The sequence below is a fragment of the Myotis daubentonii genome, chromosome 11 (genome assembly GCF_963259705.1).
Source record: "Myotis daubentonii chromosome 11, mMyoDau2.1, whole genome shotgun sequence".
In the NCBI taxonomy this organism is placed as follows: domain Eukaryota; kingdom Metazoa; phylum Chordata; class Mammalia; order Chiroptera; family Vespertilionidae; genus Myotis; species Myotis daubentonii.
In genome coordinates, this window is record NC_081850.1 from 70,789,724 (window position 1) to 70,809,276 (window position 19,553).

The following is a 19,553-nucleotide window of genomic DNA, read 5'->3' on the forward strand; positions in this document are numbered from 1 at the left end:
CACAGTCCATGCAGAGCAGCTCTGCGTCACATGAATGCCTCTGATGACAATGAGATTACAAATGTCCTGGGATGGAATCAGGTACCACAATCAGGTACCACACTGACTTAAATGGCCAATGAGCCTTTCTTTCTGTTTCTTCATTTTTTTTCTGGATCATATTTATATAGTCACCTACACTTCGTTGAGTTTTTGGCACATCCTACGTTTCAAATAAATACTTCGATGATGAATAAACCATCATATACCCGACAGCAATGTGCCTTGTTTTCACAGAGCTCCACGAAGTATATTCCTTCATATTCAACCATCGATTCACATGTTCATTCATTGTTTAACCTATACATTCAATGGATGTCATTGAACAGCATCTGATGGCTAGTGCTGTACAAGTTCTAGACATTCGCCACCGAAGGATCAGGATATTAGATGTAATGTTCCCATTTTACAGATTAGGAAACTAAGGTTCATGAGTACAACGTAATCATCCTAAGGCCATAGCTTGGAAAGCCACAGAGTTTTTGTGGCCTTTACCAAAATCAGGCAGTGTCCTATTCATCCAGGGAGTGTATATGTGTGTTTCTTACCTTTGGCATTTATTTGATTTTCATATATCTGTGTCTACAGATACACACACACACACACACACACACACACACACACACACTGAAATTATAGAAATATAGGACACTAATGCTGAAAGAGATCCTCTTTCATATCTGGGTACCTTTAGAGTCAGTGCTTAAGCTCCAAGTCTATGCTGTCCAATATGGCAGCCACCAGCTACATGTGGCTATTTACATTTAAACAAATTAAAATTTAACAAATTTAGAAACCCAGTTCCTCTATCCCACGTGCCATCACATTTCAAGTGCTCTATGGTCACAGTTGGCTAATGGCTACCATATCAACAGGGCAGGTTATAGAGTATTTCCATTACTATATAAAGTCCTATTTGGACAGTGATTCACTCAGGCATCCACTGTACATAATGGAGTAACTTCTCTCTTGTGCATCTAGAATGGTACTAGCCATGCAACATCCTTGGGAGATTTGAGAAAATAGTCACTCAAGTGATTGTCTCTGTCCTGGGATTTGGGAGAAGAATGCTGGTGAGAAAGGCTAGTACCCTTCGGCTTCAAGATTGGAACACAGGCTGAGGAAGAGGGCATGGATAAGATCCCAAAGCCTTCAGACCCCGATCTCCTGGTTCCCAGTTCAGTGCTTTCCTAATACGTCACAGCCAATTGTTCAGATAACTGAAACCAGCCAGTCAACACATGTTTGCAAGACAGATAGAAATAAAGAAGTTAGGAAAGCTGGGGGTGGCCTTGAATTATTTATTCAGTTGCCCATGTGTGAGGACACAGGCTGTGGGAGGATCTGAACATGTTGTTTTAAGGAAAGCACTTGTATTCTCTGAGACCACAGATGTGAGGAACAGCAGGAGGACATGAGGATGGCCAGGGGCGAGAGGTTGGCATTGATGGATGTAGTGGAAAACACCAGAGATGGTGCAGGGAAAGAACATTTCAAGTAGCTAAGCAGCTCTGAAAAACTTCGTACAATATGAGAGCTGCTATTTGTTGAACATAGAATGTGTGTGCTGGGCATATCACAGAGGTCATCTTGTTGAAATTCCCCCAAAATGCCAGGTGAAGAGGGCATGATTAGCACCTTTTTATGGAAAATCACAGGACCAGAGAGAATCTGAGAGGTGCGATTGCTTGACCAAGGGCCCACAGACATGAGTGGTAAGGCTGGGACGGAACACACACAACCTGACATCAAAGACTGTGTATTTCAAACTAAGCCAATTTTTGGAATATAAACTGTGTGTATGAGAAACTGACATACATAGTTCCATTTCTTTACAACAATTTATTGAACTGTGGACTGACTTCCTTCAGCCATAGACTATGATCTACATAGCTGTTAACCCTAATTAGACATGTTTCTAAAATGTCAGTTTTAATTTAACATATGATAACTCCGTTATGAAATCTTAGACTGAACAGAATAGCTATTGTATGAGCCTCAAGTACCAACTGACTATTGGTTATTAAAAACATATTGATTGAAGCGGAGGGCACTGTGAAATAGAGCCATATCTCATTACACAACAATTAACCCTCCAATAGGTTTCCAACAATCAGATGGTATTTATTTAATGGACAATAACTGCTTTATGAAATACAAATTGAATACATACACAGGAAGCTTCATTTACAAAACTTCCATTTTTAAGTGGAAGTGAGGCCAAGGCTGGACCAAAAGCCTGATACTTCTCATTGCCACAGAAAAAATAAATAAATCCATGGGCTGCTGGAAAGCCTGCTCTGAAGTGTCACATGAGGTTTCCCAAACCCAGCACTGAGCTCCCAGTGAGGGTGGCAGGGGAAGGGGGAGGGGTTTCTGCAGAGGATAGGGGGTGCCTTTCCTCCCCCGTGGTCACATCCCCCCGCTGCCGAATGAAGGGTCTAGATTCAGGGACTGATGGCAGGATGGAAAATTAGAGCCCCAATTTAATGTGGTGCCATGATCTAATATATTTTTTATAAACATACACACACAATGCACACACACACACACACACACACACACACACACACACACCCCTACCTCCTTTATAATTTGGGCTTTGTAAGGATTTAATTAACACACATGGGAGTCTGAGACCAGGCACTGTCAAATGGGAGCTGGACTCCAACTCCTACCACCTTCTATGGGATTCTGGTCAAATCTCCCAGCCTCTTTGAGCTCCAGTTCCCTTCTTGCCTGGCAGATAGGGAAGATGATCTCTCTTTTACAGAGTGGCTGGGAAGATAGAACGAGACACTGTATACAAAGAATTCAGTACAGAATCTGACACAGAATAAGCACTGGATAGGTCACCACAACCACAGAGTAATAGGAATTAATGATTAGCTGGTTATTGTTTCCCACATCATCCAGGCTATCATCATAATTGGCTAAACATCCCCAAGATCATCTAGGGGGCGGGGGTGAGCTGTGATATACTAATCTGTCCTAAATTATAGCTAAGTTCCAAAACAGATGTCAACATGTGAACATCGTAGCCTGTTTTCATAATCCTCTAAAATCCGGGCCCCTGAAGCTAGAGGTTCTCAGTGGGTCTCAATGCTGAAAGGCACTCCGAGAGAGGGTCTCCACCTCAGGCACTGAGGCCTCATGAGACGCACTTTTCAGGGGAGCAGAATACGGCTCAGGGATGGAGAGTGACTTGCCCAAGGCCACACAGCTAGAAAATGAAAGACAGGAGCAGCACAAGGTATTCTGTGCCTCAGCTTATCATTCCTGGTCTCCTGGTTTCTTCATTCTACAAAGAAACACTGCTCACAGTCTAAGATTGCATACTAGGTAGAGATATATGCACATGTCTATCTACATTATACATATGCATGTGTATTCACACATAATGTATGAATATACACATAAACTTATACACACCTTCACATATAACATGTCTACAAAGGTGTTTGCCAATTTCAAGTCCTGAGCTCTTGGAGATGAGACCAGCACCTCTATCCCAGAGGCGATTCTAATGAAGGTTTCAGGTTTTTAATGCTAAAATAAAGCTAAACATTCACTCCATTCATGTAAAATATGTTTTATTATTTATTAATTTATATTAGCCATCATTCATTTATTCCTTGACCCTCAAATGTATCATGTGCCTCTATGGACCAGTCACTGTGTTAGGTGCCGGGGCACCCACAGACGGACCGAAGGCAAAGACAAAGAACACAGCCAAAGCTCCCTCCCAGTTTCGCTTCCCTTCCAAGTTTCCCTCTTCTTGGCAGGAGAGAGCAAGCGGAATTAACACTTCATGGGCCATGCTCACCTTTCAAAGAAGTGGCCATCGATGGGTGGAAACCACTCCAGCGTCACGGAGTCAGTCGTGTGGCCCACAATCTGGGGAGCCAGGGCGACCGGCGCCGGCTTCTTGGAGGGCTGCCAGCCCTGGTACACCAGGTCCAGGTAGCAGTGCATTCTGGCGACTTGATTGGGCGTGAAGGAGTCGGTGCAGTCGTCGTCTGCAAGGGGCAAAGGGTGAGATAAGAACTTGGCTGCACAGGCGGGCATGCAGAAGGATGATGTCTCCTGGAGGCCTGAGAGCCAGCACCCCAGCTCTTGCCAACTCAGAGCCGGCCTCTTCCAGCACTCAAGAGTTAATGGTCTGTGAACAAATTAGTGTAGTCATCACTTCTGGAGACAGGTGAGGGGGAACAGGAGGAACGGGAGGGTAGACAGGACTGAAAAAGCACATCTGAGACGGACAGGGAACAGCCCAGAGGTCATGGCTAAGGACAAGGGCAGGACAAGCTGCTTTCCTTGAGCCCCAAATGCACTGGTCTGTATGTCACACATTCCCTTATCTGCTCCCTCCCTCACCATTTATTCACTGTCTTCATTCATTCATTCATTTCCTTGTTTGTTTACTCATTCACTTGTTCCTTTACGCACTCACTTGTGCCTTCACTCTTTCCTTCACATGCATTGATCCACTCATTCATTCATTTTGCTATTCACTGATGGAGAGTCCTTCAAGCAAACCTTCTGAGCATCTCTTACATATTCTCCACTCTGTGCCAAGGGCCACAGAAAGGTGAAACGTGGAACACCCCTGCCCTGGAGGAGCTACCCATCTAGTGCTAAAGTGAAGGTCAGTTAGTTGTACGAGTCAAGGTTGTAATGAGGCTGCTAAAGTCTGTGAAGCCATGTGACCACCAATGAACAGAAGGAGGCAGCATGTTGGGAAAGGAGAGTGAGCCAGGGAGGCTTCTGAAGGAGGAGGTACTTGAGGTCAATCAGACTGCATGGCTAAGGCTGGGGAAGAAATCGGAGGGACTGCAGGGGACAGAGCTGCAAGACCACAGAGTCACGGTGTGCATGCTGGGAACATGAGGACAATGACAGCTTCTGCACAGTACTGACATGGGGACACTTATCATGTATGAGACAAGCACAGTGCACTGAGCTCTCCCATTATTTTTTGGAATAAACACTACGATATTCTCCATTTTACAGAGAGGGGATTGAGACTAAGAGGAATCAAGCAACGATTTCAAGATCGCAGAGCTTGAGACAAATCTGGGATTCGAACCCAGGCAATCTCGACTCCAAGGCCAGGCTTCTAATCAATATGAAAACTTCTTTCTGAGCGTAAGTGAGACTTTGCGTGGGGAAAGCATCCTGCAGGTGCTTGATAAATGGGAGCTGAGCCTGAGGGGGCTGGAATACAATCCCTTAAATGTCTTTTGATGCAATGACCTTCAATCTTCTTCTCCCTTCTCTAAGATGTGGACTGCAGGCGGTGACCCGAGACTCAGCCCCCAAGGAAGAAGCTTGCCTCCTGTCTCTTCCTTCAACAGCTTTATTCAGCTGCCCTATGGGCAGGGCCAGGCACTGTTTTGGCTTGGTTTCCAAAAACACCACTTCCCAGAGGTGTCCGCCTGGTCAGGGTTTCCGCAGCTGGGCCCCAGACGGAGGAGCATGGGCTCGCCAGATCTTAAAATAAACCCACCGCTGGGAATCCTGCAGCATAAGCTCACTTCTCTTATCAAACAAACAGAAAATAAGTTTGGGCAGGTGCTGGGTAGTTGGACGTGACCTTGAGAATCCAGCTTGGGGAAAGGGCAGGGGTGCACGGAGGGTATCCACAGAAGCTGCCTCTGATCTCTTTAGTAATTTGTGACAGTCTCCTTTTCAGCCCCTGCGGAAGTCTTTCACAACCTGAAGGAAGCAGAAGAGCCTGATGTCCCTTAGCAAGTTCTGTAAAAGCATGACTAGCGCAAATCTCTCTCACGTCCTGATTTCTCCTTGGAAACCAAACATTCTATGGCTCCCTACAACCTGGAGAACAGAGTTCAAACATCTCAGTCTGAGAAGGGCCAGATCATCGGGTACAATTTTCTTTGTTACTAAGAGCTTTGCCGTTCATCCTGGAAGCATGGGAAAGCCACTGGATAAGCTAGAGGCAGGAGAAGGGCACGAGGGCTAAGGCAGTATGTCTGCATAGTTATATTAATGCATGTGGGATCTGGAGTCAAATGGGCAAGTCATTCATGCCCTCAGTGCCTCAGTTCCCCATCTGTAAAGTGGGTGGTTAAGTGCTGATCTCAGAACATAGCTAAGGCTAAGGGTTAAGGGGACTAGAGCACCAAGAAGCATGACAAATGCTTAGTACATGCTCACTGCCACATGACTGGGTGCCTGTGTGTGTGTGTGTGTGTGTGTGTATGTGTGCATGCACGCACGTGCATACATGTGTTAGAAAACTTGGAGAAGGAAATAAACAGAATGTAAAATAGTCCTCCTCTTTGATCTAGCAATATCACATTTAGGAATTCAATAGGTATATATTCATGAACATATATGGGGAAATATATATAAAGGACTTTTTAAAGCGTTATTTAGCATAGTAAAAATATTGGAAATAGCACATCCCTCTATTAATAAGGAAACAGCTGTGTAACTTACGCCTGAGCATAGAACAGAATACAAATCAATCATTTCCAAATAAAGGAAGTAACTTTAAATCTCGGATCCTGATGTATAAACGAGGGCTATTTAAATCAGTCCCACCCCATGGAGTTGTGTACATCCTTGAGCAGAAGCACACAAAGCATTAGTCAAGATGAATGGAGGAGAAATGCAGTTTTCCTCTATACACCTCTGATTTGTTTCTTGTAACCCCAAAGAAGAATATTTACCTTTTATAACATAAAAATTAGTCATTTCCATGTCTGTCAGCAAAAAGAGAATTTGAAAACTAGAACCTGGTAGGGAAATGCCTCTGCAATTTAAAGCTGAAGTCAGAAAAGAAAGTCTGTCTGGGTGCATAACTTAGAGATGGAGCTGCTATCAGAATCCTGGGTGAGGTACCAAAGGGTTCTGTTTATCACAAATGCTCTGTCTCAATTCTCTCATGTCTAGCTTCCCACCACCACGTGCCTCCCCGCCTGATATCTGTAGCCACTTTACCCTGGTCTCAGGACCAACCGGCACATCTTGTTCTTCTGTCCCCACCATGTCCCCTAGTGGAAAGGAATTTGGGGCTGGCATTCTGCTGGGAGCCTGCACCAGTCCCATGATGTTGATGGAGTGCCCTGGGTTTGCTAAGGAACTTGGTTTCCTTCTGTGGCAGGGAGCCACCGAGCACGGAGGTGCAGGGCCTGGGCACAGTTCCTCCACTTCCTGCGGAAAGGTGGGCAAATGCTGATCCCTGCCAGCCTCATTTTCACCCACTGGATAATAGGGAATAATAAGGGCACCTTCCCCCTAATGCTGAGGAAGGCATTTAGCAAGCTGACCCAGGTCTAGTGCATGGATAACTGAGTTGCCTTTTGTAAAAGTCCCTCCCTGTGTGTTGTTTTAACAATAATGATAATGACAGTAATAATAATAAAGGAATATGAAAGTTACAGATATTCGCTGCAGAACATTTGTCATATGGTAAAAAAAGAGTTACAAAGAAATAAATGTCACCCTAAACTCATTACCTAGAGATAACAGAATTAATATTTAGTATACAGGTATATGTATGTGTGTATGGATATGAATATGTAAATTTCTCAGCACAAACATATACACACATGCACACACACACCTTACTCTATACCTAAGACTCTGTGACTGTGTGACTGTTTTCACATTAAATAACTCATAAATGACCCACTAATTGTCATGGACTGAGCACTAGCTATGATACGAAGCCCGTCACCTATATGACGACACCTATCACTCAAGGTGTGACTATTCTCCATGGTCTCCATGAATCAACCGAGGCTCAGAGAGGAGAAGTAACTTGCTTGGCTCAAAGGCTGGTGCATGGAGGATTCTAGTCCGGCCCCATGCCCCGAACTTCACCCTCTGAACCACTCCGCCCGCCACTCTCCTAGTGGCCGCATAGTGTGCATCCTGCAGATGCCTTGTGATTTATTTTAGCAATCCATTCCCTTCGGACTTGTACGCTGTTTCTCATTTTTCACACATATAAGCATTTTTCTTCCACACCTGGCAGATAGTAAATGCCTAATTAATATTCGGAGAATGAACCTTGCTAAGACCATTCTTCTGATTAAATCTTTAAACACAGCAACTGATTTATTTCCTCAGGATATATTCTTTAGATATGGGCGGCTGGGCAAAGCATATGGCACATTAAGGGCCCTGACATGGAGGAATATGGGGACAAGACAGCAGCTCCCATAGGTTGGAGAAGACTGGTTACCACCCTCCTATCTGCCCAGGGCAATATGACCTTACTCTCCTTTTGCTCAACTAGGTTCTCCCTGTCACCTGCCTGGTGCCAGCTTGATCTGAGCAACTGGGACCCTCTCAGCCTCATCTAGTATCAGAAACAGCCAGATAATTACTGATTGCTAACCTTCCAGTGAGAAAAGCTTGTCTTGGTTTTGCTGTGTGACTCCAGGCCAGCTACCGACGCTCCCTAAACCACACTCTCTGCATCTGTAAAATGGGTGCAATAATAACAGCCCTGACCTCATCGGGTCATTTGGAAAGTTCTGTGAGAGAAACCTATGAAGTGTTTCACACAGTGTCTGGCCTGTCATAGACACTCAATCATCAGTGAAGACCTGTGCCGATCAATACGGTAGCCTGGCATGGTTATGTCAACTGAAATGAACCACAATTACTTAAGACTGAGAATTCAGTTCCTCGGTCTCACTAACGGCTAGCATCCTGGGCAGCACAGACACGGAACACGTCCTTCTCTGCAGAACGTTCTGCAGATGGCGCTGCCCTAGACTCTTCACCCTGCTAGTGACCAGGCCTGAGGAAGAAGCACCGGGAAGGCAGGACTCCAAGAAGTTGACCCCAAGGGGCTCCACCCTCTCGCCTGGACTGCAAGGGCCCTCAGCACCGCTCTCCTGCTCTCCAGGCCCTGAGAACCCGATCCTGCTCTGTATTTTGAACTTCATCCAGCTGCTTTTGTCACCTCATCTATCAGAGATCCTAAGGAAAACAAACATTTCAAAGCTCGTGGTTGCCTTGAATATGCTTTTGCGGGTGTAAGTTTGTTATCGTAGCTCAGTGAATTAGTTCTGCTGTTAATGGGTCACTGAGCTGAGGGGTTCCTTTAGAAAAACAACAGTAAATCAATCACCCTTTAGATCTGTACAAAGGGGAACAAAAAGAGATTTAGTTTATGGGGGTCTGATAGCTAGTGGCAGCTCCTAGGCTCCTAAGAGGCCGGCAAACTTCCAAACTCATGTTATTGTTTATTTTCCATGTGCGTTGTGCTGGCCGAGGAAAGGTGCCGCAGAAATGGACCGTAAGCAGGGCTGTGTGAGGGGACAGGGCACTGGATGTGGGATGTCCACTGGGCTGGGAGTGGAACCCAGTAGGAATCTGCTTTTGAGGAAATACCCAGCACTCTGGTCTTTTCAGAGAATGAAATCTAAAGACTCTTTATGGTGCCCAGGTGGGGACTATCTCTTAGAGCAGTGGTTCTCAACCTTCTGGTCCTTTAAATACAGTTCCTCATGTTCTGACCCAACCATAAAGTTATTTTTGTTGCTACTTCATAACTGTAATGTTGCTACTGTTATGAATCGTAATGTAAATATCTGATATGCAGGATGGTCTTAGGCAACCCCTGTGAAAGGGTCGTTCGACCACCAAAGGGGTCGCGACCCACAGGTTGAGAACCGCTGTCTTAGCGAGACCTCAGGTTTGGACTGCATGAATCTGAGACCCCCAGAGGTCATCAGCCCAAATGGGAAAATAGGAAGACCCCTGGGGATCATCTAACTCATTGCGTGTTAATAGCAAAGTCATCGTTCTACATGCAATCCAAAGCATAACGCCAACAGAAATGAAACACACTTGGAGGTCTTCCCTGGTTCAAGTGGAAATAGAGGCCTAGAGCCCCACCCAGGGCAGTCCCTGACGCCTCTCTGTGGAGCAGGGTGGAAAACCACCCAGGTTTCTCAGTTTCCCTCTCTCTCATCATCTGGGTCTCTGGTGAAGAGTGGCACCATTGTAGAAGGGAAGAAGTGCTTGCAGTCAGATGTATGACCTAGGGCACATAACTTCAGTGCATCCCAGAACTGTCATCTGTAAAATGTGAATAGTTCCTACCCCTTAGATTTTTGGTGAGAATGAAATAAGATGGCATCTACTCTAAAGTCCTGTATGGACAATAACCTTTTCTATAAGTAGAAATACTGTTATTGATAAGCATCAATTTTATAGGCCTATTATAAGAGGATTTATTCACTTCCTTGTGTCCATGGCTCCCTCCTTCCCTTTCTTCCTAACAAGCATTTATTAAGCACGCAGGCCCTGTTCTGGGTGCTAGGAATACAGTGATGCATTAGAGACAATCTGTGCCTTCACAGAATTCCCTTGTTCTAGTGGGAAAAGAGGCCCTAAGTTGAATATTATAATAGAATTTGTGTAATTTTGTAGCTCTTGCCTTACATAGGGCTGTTGCTTAAAGGGGCCAGCAGTGAGGGCTGTTATACTCTGAGGAAAGGATGCCTTGTTCTAATTTGCTAAAGATGTTACAAGGGCTAGAGGTGGTCTTCACAGGTGCTAAAAGGAAGTGCGGGCATCCTAGAACCCAAGGGATAAATCCGTAATACTGTTACTAAAGGGTTTTGATAGGACATGTGTGCTTAGAAAAAGGACGTATCGATCTCATGCAATCATTATGTGATTACAAAACTAAAAGCATTCCTTTTTTTGGTAATAAAATAGTAAAGGAGGGTGTGAGAGTTTTATGGTGTTTTTTTTTTTTTTTAAATGTTTAAAAACCACAAGCTGAGAAAAATACAGTTGAAAAACAAAGAGGGACCTTAGAGACAGAGTCTGAAGAACCCATTTTCTGGAGAAAAGAGAGGAGATGGGATGGGCTGAAAGGCACCAGGTGAGTGAGTGGCAGAGCCAGGCCTTTACTCAGGTGTCCTGAGTACCAGCCCGCGGGCTTTCCAACGTGTGTCTTCCTGAGGGGCTTTCAGATGCAGCATCACCCATGGACACTTGCGGTTCTCAAGGTCATAGAGTTAGTGAAGGCAGACTGAGCACTGAAATCAAGGGGTCTGACCTTGAGGGTTTCATTTAAGTAGAAGCACATATAATACTTATAAACCCGGGAGTGAAATACTTTCTAAGGAAGAAGTTGCAGTAGAAATGCTCACTGGAAGGAGTATTATGCGGATGGCCTGGGATGAGGAATTGTCAGGAAGATGTATTAGCAGCGGTAAGCAGCTTGCTCAAAGATACGCTGAGTCAGGACTGGAGCCCCTATCTGCTGCCCAGCCCCAGGCATCCTGCCCAGAGTGGGGCCCTACCTGCATAGCTCATGAAGTTGTTGTAAGGAGTGTCGAAGAAGCTGTGAAAGCCACAGGTGTCGTTTCCTGGCCCTGGGTCACCACAGAACTTGTATTTTGGGGCTGGATTGGTGTCACTGCAGAGGTCTCCGGTCTCAAAGGAGGGCTCGGTCTCCATGCAGGGGTCACTGCAAGACTGTATTTCTGAGATGCCTCGAAAGATGTGATAGAGGCCCAGGCTGTGCCCGATCTCGTGGATCATGGTGTGGGTGTGCCCAGGAATGCCATAGACAGATGGGTTCAGGACGATGCCACCTGCAAGGGGAAAACCAGAGCATGAGGCAAGCTGGACACTTTGCTTCCTGATTTAGGAATCCCCCAATCAATGGGGTGCTGCCCAAAGTACCCACAGGCTTTTCCACCCTATGCCTCCTACTGCCCTGGGCGCTGTTGTGACTTGTAATATGAATCACTGATTTAGTAGAAAGGAGTCTCAAAAGTCATTTTTGCAATCCCTTCATTTTCCAGATGGAAACACCAATGCCTACAGAAGTGAGGCAACTTACCCACAGTGATCTCCAACTACTTAAAAGAGCCTGCATGATTCAAATTCAAGGCCTCTGATTTCTGGGCTGGTAAATATTTCTGCTGCAACTTCTCCCTTAGGAAGTAAGTCACACCCGGGTTGGTAAGTATTCTACGAGCGTCTGCTTAAATGAAGCCCTCAAGGTGAGACCCCTTGGTTTCAGGGCTCATTCTGCCTGCACTAACTCTGTGGCCTTGAGCAAGTCAACGACATCTCTGAGTCCCAATCCTTTTTCTCTCTCATCTCTGTGAGTGAACGTTCGTGAAGGCGAGCGCTGTGTTGCACTTGTCATTATAACAGTGACCATAAAGCCAATATTTCTTGAGCATCATGATGTCTCCCTAGGCCAGCTGCTGAGTGTTTCTTGTGTCTAATCACAGTCATTCCCAGCCAGATGAGATAGGCACTGATTCCCAGAGACGTGAAGCGACTGACCCATGGTCAGGAGCTAGTCAGTGTGGAGCTGACATCTGAACCATGATCCCTGGACTCCAAAGTGAGGGCTCTTTATCTGAGTTCTACAGTGGAAGCCTAACTCAGGAACCAAAATATGGCATCTCCTTAAATGTGTGTTAATATTTGCTGAATGCTGACCCCACAAAAGAAGTTTTGCCAAGTCTAATCACACGTAAGCAGCTAGTAACAATGAGTCCCTTACTCACTGTCTAACTCAGTGATGGCGAACCTATGACATGCGTGTCAGAGGTGACACGCGAACTCATTCTTTTGGTTGATTTTTCTTTGTTAAATGGCATTTAAATATATAAAATAAATATCAAAAATATAAGTCTTTGTTTTAATATGGTTGCAAGTATCAAAAAATTTCTATATGTGACACGGCACCAGAGTTAAGTTAGGGTTTTTTAAAATGCTGACATGCCGAGCTCAAAAGGTTCGCCATCACTGGTCTAACTACTTGTTACTCAAAGTGTGGTTCACCTAAAAGGTGATTAAAAATGCACAATCTCAGACCCCTCCCAAACTTACAGCTTCAGAATCTGAATTTGAACAAGAGCCCCAGGTGACTGACCTGCATAGTCTATCTATTTCAGTGATGGCGAACCTATGACATGCGTGTCAGAGGTGACACACGAACTCATTCTTTTGGTTGATTTTTCTTTGTTAAATGGCATTTAAATATATAAAATAAATATATAAAATAAATATCAAAAATATGTCTTTGTTTTACTATGGTTGCAAATATCAAAAAAATTTCTATATGTGATACGGCACCAGAGTTAAGTTAGGGTTTTTCAAAGTGCTGACATGCCGAGCTCAAAAGGTTCGCCATCACTGGTCTAGTTTGAGGAATAATAGTGCACACCATGTGTCTTAGAAGACAGCATTGCTTTGCTTGGCGAGACAAATGAAAGGTCTCATAGAATCAACGGGCAGCATCCTTCTATGTTCATTTCAGGCACTGGAGAAACCCATGCAGGCTAGCAGAAAGATATGTAAACTTTATCTGAGTGTGTCTAAGGGAAGGTTAAAATTCAGATCTGAGCTTCCTCTAAGTAGTAACTTTAAGTGCAGAGCATCATCTTATGCAAGAACGGTGAGAGGGCAGAGCCTTGATCTGTCCTGGCAGGCCTGGTGCTGGCGAGCAGGAGATTTATCTCAGATTCAACTGCCAGGAGGGCGAGCTCGCTCAGTCATGGGGCTGGTGGGGTCTATTAATTCTGAACTGCTCAGGGCCTTCTTCAAACCCAAAGATAGAGATGTATGAGAGGACTGTGGTGATGGGGGGGTGTGCATGTGTGTATGTGAGAAGGGACAGGCAAAGGCAGGGAGGAAGAGAAACTGAGACAGGAAATCTCTCTCAATTATTTTATGTCTATTTTATGTCGATCACAATATAAAACATAATCCCCTTCCCACCCAAGACTTTTTCTAGGGATCATGGTGTAACTAGCAGGAGTGTGTGTGTGTGTGTGTGTGTGTGTGTGTGTATAATTTCTAATAAATGGGGTTTGATTGGGGCTACTTCAGAGAACTTGCTTATGATCAATCTCTCTCAAAACAGGGAGGTGGCAGCCTGAAGGACAGCTGGAGTTAGCCTGACATGGGTTGCAATCCTCCATTTGCTTCATATTGGCTGTATGATCTTGGGAAAGTGACCTTGACTCTCTGGGGAGTTCTAAAAGAAACAGCCACAATAGTGTCAATGACTCCGTCTCTCCAGGAACTTCGACACTGAGGTAATGGGAAGAGGACCCCACAGGTATTTTTCAAGGATAAGGATAGGATTGCAGACTTACTGTCCAGGTGGGCTCTGCTTATTCTACCTCATTCCCGCCAGCGCACCCCTTTGCACAGAGCGATAGCACAGGGCCCGAGTCCTGTTTCATTGCTTCTCTTAAAAGGTGAAATAGCTGGAGCCTGACATCATCCTGAAATACTATAACATGCTATGGATTTATAGCCTTCTGTACTCCTGGTCCTGAGCCAGTCTCTGAAATTCGTGGAATATCAGAAGTACTTTTCTCTAACTTTAGAAGTCTGCTGTTCAACCCTTTTAAGACTGCTCATGGCCTTGTTTGTTGCTTTTCCAATAGCACAAAATTTCAGCACTGAGAAGGGTCCTTGGAGGCCACCATCTAGCCTAACCTGTTCATTTAAAATCTGAAGAAACAGATCTGGGAAAAGCAAGAGACCTGCCTAAGGCCATACTACTGAATCTGTTCCCTGCTGAGAACAACTATGGATTTTGGCTCTGGACCAGCACGATTCCCAGACATCATACGAAGCATGTGGTATAAGCTGATTGTGCCCAAGTTTGCCGAAGTTCCAATCTCTCTTCTGCCCAATACCTCTCTGTCTGTCTGTGAATCCACCTGTCCGTCTACCCATCACCAACTTCAGGGTTTCTCAACACTATTGCATTTGGGACTAGATAATTCCTTTCTGTGGCTTTTGCAGGAGAGTTAGCAGCATCACTGGCCTCTACACACTAGATGCTACTGGCGTAGCATCCCCCCATTTTAACAACCAAAAATATCTCTAGACATTGCCAAGTGTCTCCTAGGAAACAAAATCCACCCCTCCCCAGTTGAGAATCACTAATATTTATTTTTTATCTATTTCTATTTACATCATCATCATCATCATCACACACACACACACACACACACACACACACACACACAGTGGTTTCATTCTCTTAAAAACAACTGGAAAATGAGAGCTGTCTAGAGCAAACTAAGTCTAGAGTTTAATTCAGCACAACGTCATTATTTGAAGTTACAGGGTCCTTCATCTCCAAGATAGCATAGATGCAGCTACTGGACTGTGGGTCTACCCCTGGGAGACCAGGCAGCCTGAGGAAACATCCAGCACAGTCACTCTGCTGAGACTGGGCATTTTCTGATGAAGACACTCACTGAGTCATCACTACTCACTGGTGGAAATAATGGGAACATTCCACCAAAGGGAAATGGTTAAAGACACTGCAGTGCCCTCATTCAATGGAATGTCATGTGGCCATTACAAATGGCGTCTTTAGAGAGATGGAAATAACCCAGAAAGATGTGTGTGATGTTAAATGAGAAAAAGTGGGATGGGAAGTAATTACAAAGATTGCTGCAACATGGAAAAATGTAGATAGCATAACACTCTGTGAAAAAAAAGAACACAAAATTGCATTTATGCTATGATTTCAAATATGCACAAGTTAAAAATGCACGTCTGTGTATATCTGTGAACTGGAAAAAATTTTTACAGAATCGAATAACTCCAATGTTTGCTCACAGTGCGTGGTTCAGAAACCATTGTCATTTCTGACTTTGGTATTGATATGCATAAACATATATCTTGTTTATGGACATGCATAATTTGAATGTAAGAAGAGTTCCTGGTGTTGGTGGGTGGAACATGAAGGAACAAGGAGTTCTTACAAACTCGCTTTCTCTTGCCTCTCTGGTGGCTTTCAAGCCAACCCATGTTTGGCTGTGCCAGCACAATGTGGTTACAAGGCTGAGGAGATATTTGCATGAACGAAGAGGCAGAGAGGCAAGGGACACTGAAAGCAATCGATGAATGGAGTTAATAAATCTGAATTCAAAACATAGCTCTGCCACTGACGTGTGTGACCTTGGATAAGCCCCCACTCCCTCTCTAAATCTCAGTTTCCTCACTGGTAAACAGGGTGAATACTGTTGTATTATTTTCTTCAGAGCATTTCTTAGTGGTTGACAAGAGATAAGGAATGCTCAAGAGTTTTGTAAATTTAAAAAGTGAAAAGTAAATTGTTCACCATTCCCATACCACCACCACCACCAGGATCGCCATCACCACTAGTAAATGTATTCCTGTGCTAATCCAACTCCCTCCTAGAGACGTTTCTAATTCTCACCTAAGGGCATTAGGGCCTCCTTGTCCCATGGCCAAGTGGCTACTCCTGCCAATTCCTCCTCCGAGGAGTTTGCAAAGAAGATATTGAGGTGTGTAGTTCCATCCAGTCTAAGAATGTTCTTCAGTTCATTAACATCCAAGTACGCTCTGTAATAGAAAAAGAACCTTGGCTGTCATCACCATTCAAAAACGTGACTCTTCGCATAACAGGTACTGCTCATTCAGTAGAGCAACTATGTGTCAGGCACTTTGCTAAGCACTTTATAGACATCACCTCATTGACTTCTTTCAATACATATTGTAAGGTAACTGAGATGGCCCCATTATATAGATAACAAAATTATATCCCTAAGCGTGTAAGGCTTGATAAGGTTGCTCAGCTTACAAATAGCAGAGTTCAGTTCAGAATTGAAATTTATCTAAGGTCCACATCTGTGTCCCTAAGGACTCAGCTATACTGACTAGTGACAGGGCCACACAATGTGAGTATGTACAGATCAAAAACACAGACCATGGAAGAGCTAACATATTTTCTAGTCTTGGCTTCTTTCTCTTTCCTCATTCACTATGGACCTTGGACCATTCATTTGGTGTATACGGAGCTGTGCTAGGAAGCCTTCTTTGCATCTCTAAACCAACCTTGCCAGGAGGCACTGTTACTTGGTTTTCAAGATAAGGAACATGTGGCCCAATGTGATTAAACAGGTTGTCCGAAAGCTGCAGAACTGGGTTTCAGGGTCAATTCTGTCTAGCTTGGAAAACCATACTCCTTTGACTGGGGCATCATGCTGTCTCCTGTATCACACGATTCTGCATTCTGCAAGCCTCTATGTCTTTGTCTGTACAATAGACTACAGAAGGATATTGTATTTGAGGTCGCTGCTTAGCCTGACATATCTGGAAAGTGAATTAACTCTCCTTAATTCCCCATAGCACAACAGTCAACTCTTTAATACTTGGGACAAACACATGTTGGAGAGAGAAAGAAATGGTCTTTGGAGAGAAACTGGCACATCCTAAGTGCTCAGTATTAAGATGTCTTCCCTTGCAGAGGAAGACTCTCCCATCCAGACAGAAAGGCTAAAGCAGGGGATCAGCCACAGGAACGTTATTCACACTCATCCCAGAACAGAGAGAGGCATCCTGCTCTCTGCTCACAGTGCCTCTTCCAGCTCCTATGTTATATTTGTCGTCACGTATTTTAGGGATCTCGTGAGCAGCTGATAATCACTTCTTGAGGAAGGCTGGAAATGAATCCAGTGATTCATTGATAAATAAATGAATAAAAACATAAATAAGCAAGCAGGCAGGCAGCTTGATGTAGTAGGCGAGATAAAGTCCAGGAATAATGATATTTGATGTTTGTTGGCCTGATTTTACATGGATTATCTCCTTTCATCGACTTATTTATACCGAGGTGGGCAGCATTATCCCCGTTTTCCAGAGGACAAGATAGAGGCTTAAAGAGCCTTCATATCTTGCTAAGGTCACACGGTCAGTTAAAAGTGTTTTCCTTTTTCACAATGTTGTCTCTCCTAGGGGGTTGGCACAGGGCCTGGCATGTAGAGCACATAATGATGGTTCCCTTGTCATGGAAGGGCCTTTCAATATGAGAGTAAAGTCCAAGCTCCCAGCATGGCCTGCAAGAACCCGTCTCCACTTCTGGCCTCATCTCTCTCCGTCCCCTCTCTTGAATCCCCCACTGTGCACTGGCATCACCCACCATGAAGCATCAGCCCCAGTGCCTTTACTCATGCCATTCCCTCTAACAGGGACTCTGATGAACAAATCCAAAGTCCATTCTGGGACCTCTCCTCCAGGAAGACCTCCCTGATTTCCACATCACCCCCACCTTCTTTACCATCTTTGTACTTACTCATCCACCTCCTATTTGTAGGTACTCTAACACCATTCCAAATAATCACTACCCCTGTCTATATCTGCCACTCTTTGTGGCTCCCTGGAGGGCAGGGGATGCACCTTACTCATCTCTGTTTACTGAGTCCTCAGCACAGGACTTGACACCTGAGAAGCACTCAGTACATATGGTTGGATTTGAATTCACACTGGGAAAGAAAACAGCCAAAATATTTAGGTCACAGTCTGTTTCGGCACTTCCTTGCTATGAGACCCCCGTTTCCATATCAATACACTGGATGCTTCACAGAGCATTTCTGTGGGTCATGACCTTACACCTCTACTCCGATGGGAATAAGAGATGTCGAGACCTCGAGTGCCCTCCTGTCTACCCACATCATCAAGAGTTCATAAAACCAAAAACTCATGTAACCATAATCTTTACAGCTTTTCAAATAACTGGTTAACTTGAATTGTAGACACAGGCAGGGCCAGCAGAGGTTGCATCTACGTGGGCCTGAACATGGTTGAGGTGACCAATTTCAAAGACAACCACACAAGTTCAGATATTGACGCAAAGCTTTGCTATTGTGCCCCTTTCCTCCCAAGGTCCCATCCTCAGCTTCTTGGCCTGGATACCTCATAAGGAGTTCAAACCAGGCTGTTCTGTGATCAAAGAAGGAAAACCAACACTTATTAAGCACTTGCTGTATGCCAGCTCCACATGCTGTTCCATCTCTGTGCACACGTGATGCCACAGAGTGGGCAAGATGGCTCCATCCCAAGCCAGAGCCCTGGCTATGAATCCAGCTCTTCCACTTGACATTTGGGTCAATTATCTTAACTGAGCAATTTATTTGACTCCCTGCACACCAGTTCCTTTATTCACAAAACACAAAAACAATAATAGTACCTATCTCATAGAGTTGTTCAGAGGATTTGGGACATTAAAAAGAAAGTGTAAAGGGCTTAGAATACCTGGCATGTAGAAGTAAGTGTTTAGCTATTCCCATTATTTACCCCCATCTTATAGATGAAGTAACAGGGGGTTGGAGATCACAGAATGACAAGGCCAAGGGCAACTCTAGATGTGGCCAACACTTCCCACAGCCTCGCCCTCACTTCCAAGGGTACTGCGGGCCACGGTGGAGAGGGAAACAGTGTGTGGGAGGAGAATGAAAACACAGAGAAGCTGAGGTTTTCTTGGCTCAGCCCTTTCCACATTATTTATTATTTTATAATTGATTTGTCCACTTCCATCAAGTGTTCTCTCTGGCAGAGAACACAAATGTTATTAGAGAAAGTCACCTCTTCGCCCCATGGCTCTAGGCTGAGAAAGCTTCAGAGAGAGAGGGGGGATAGAAGGTAGGGCCAGGGGAGACATTTTAATTGGTTGTTTATTCAGTTGTAATTGCAGAAGCAATCTTTTTAGAGGG

At 44.6% G+C, this 19,553-nt stretch overlaps 1 protein-coding gene across 1 annotated transcript in view; it reads right to left on the reverse strand.

Moving 5' to 3' along the window:
- The window catches only part of PAPPA (pappalysin 1), a 221,475-nt gene that overhangs the window by 149,303 nt on the left and 52,619 nt on the right, over positions 1–19,553 (reverse strand). The window contains exons 3-5 of the mRNA XM_059657843.1: positions 16,262–16,407; positions 11,346–11,639; positions 3,866–4,058 (exon numbers count right to left, since the gene is read on the reverse strand). Coding sequence (XP_059513826.1) covers positions 3,866–4,058; positions 11,346–11,639; positions 16,262–16,407 — 633 coding nt within the window. The remainder of the gene's footprint in view (positions 1–3,865; positions 4,059–11,345; positions 11,640–16,261; positions 16,408–19,553) is intronic.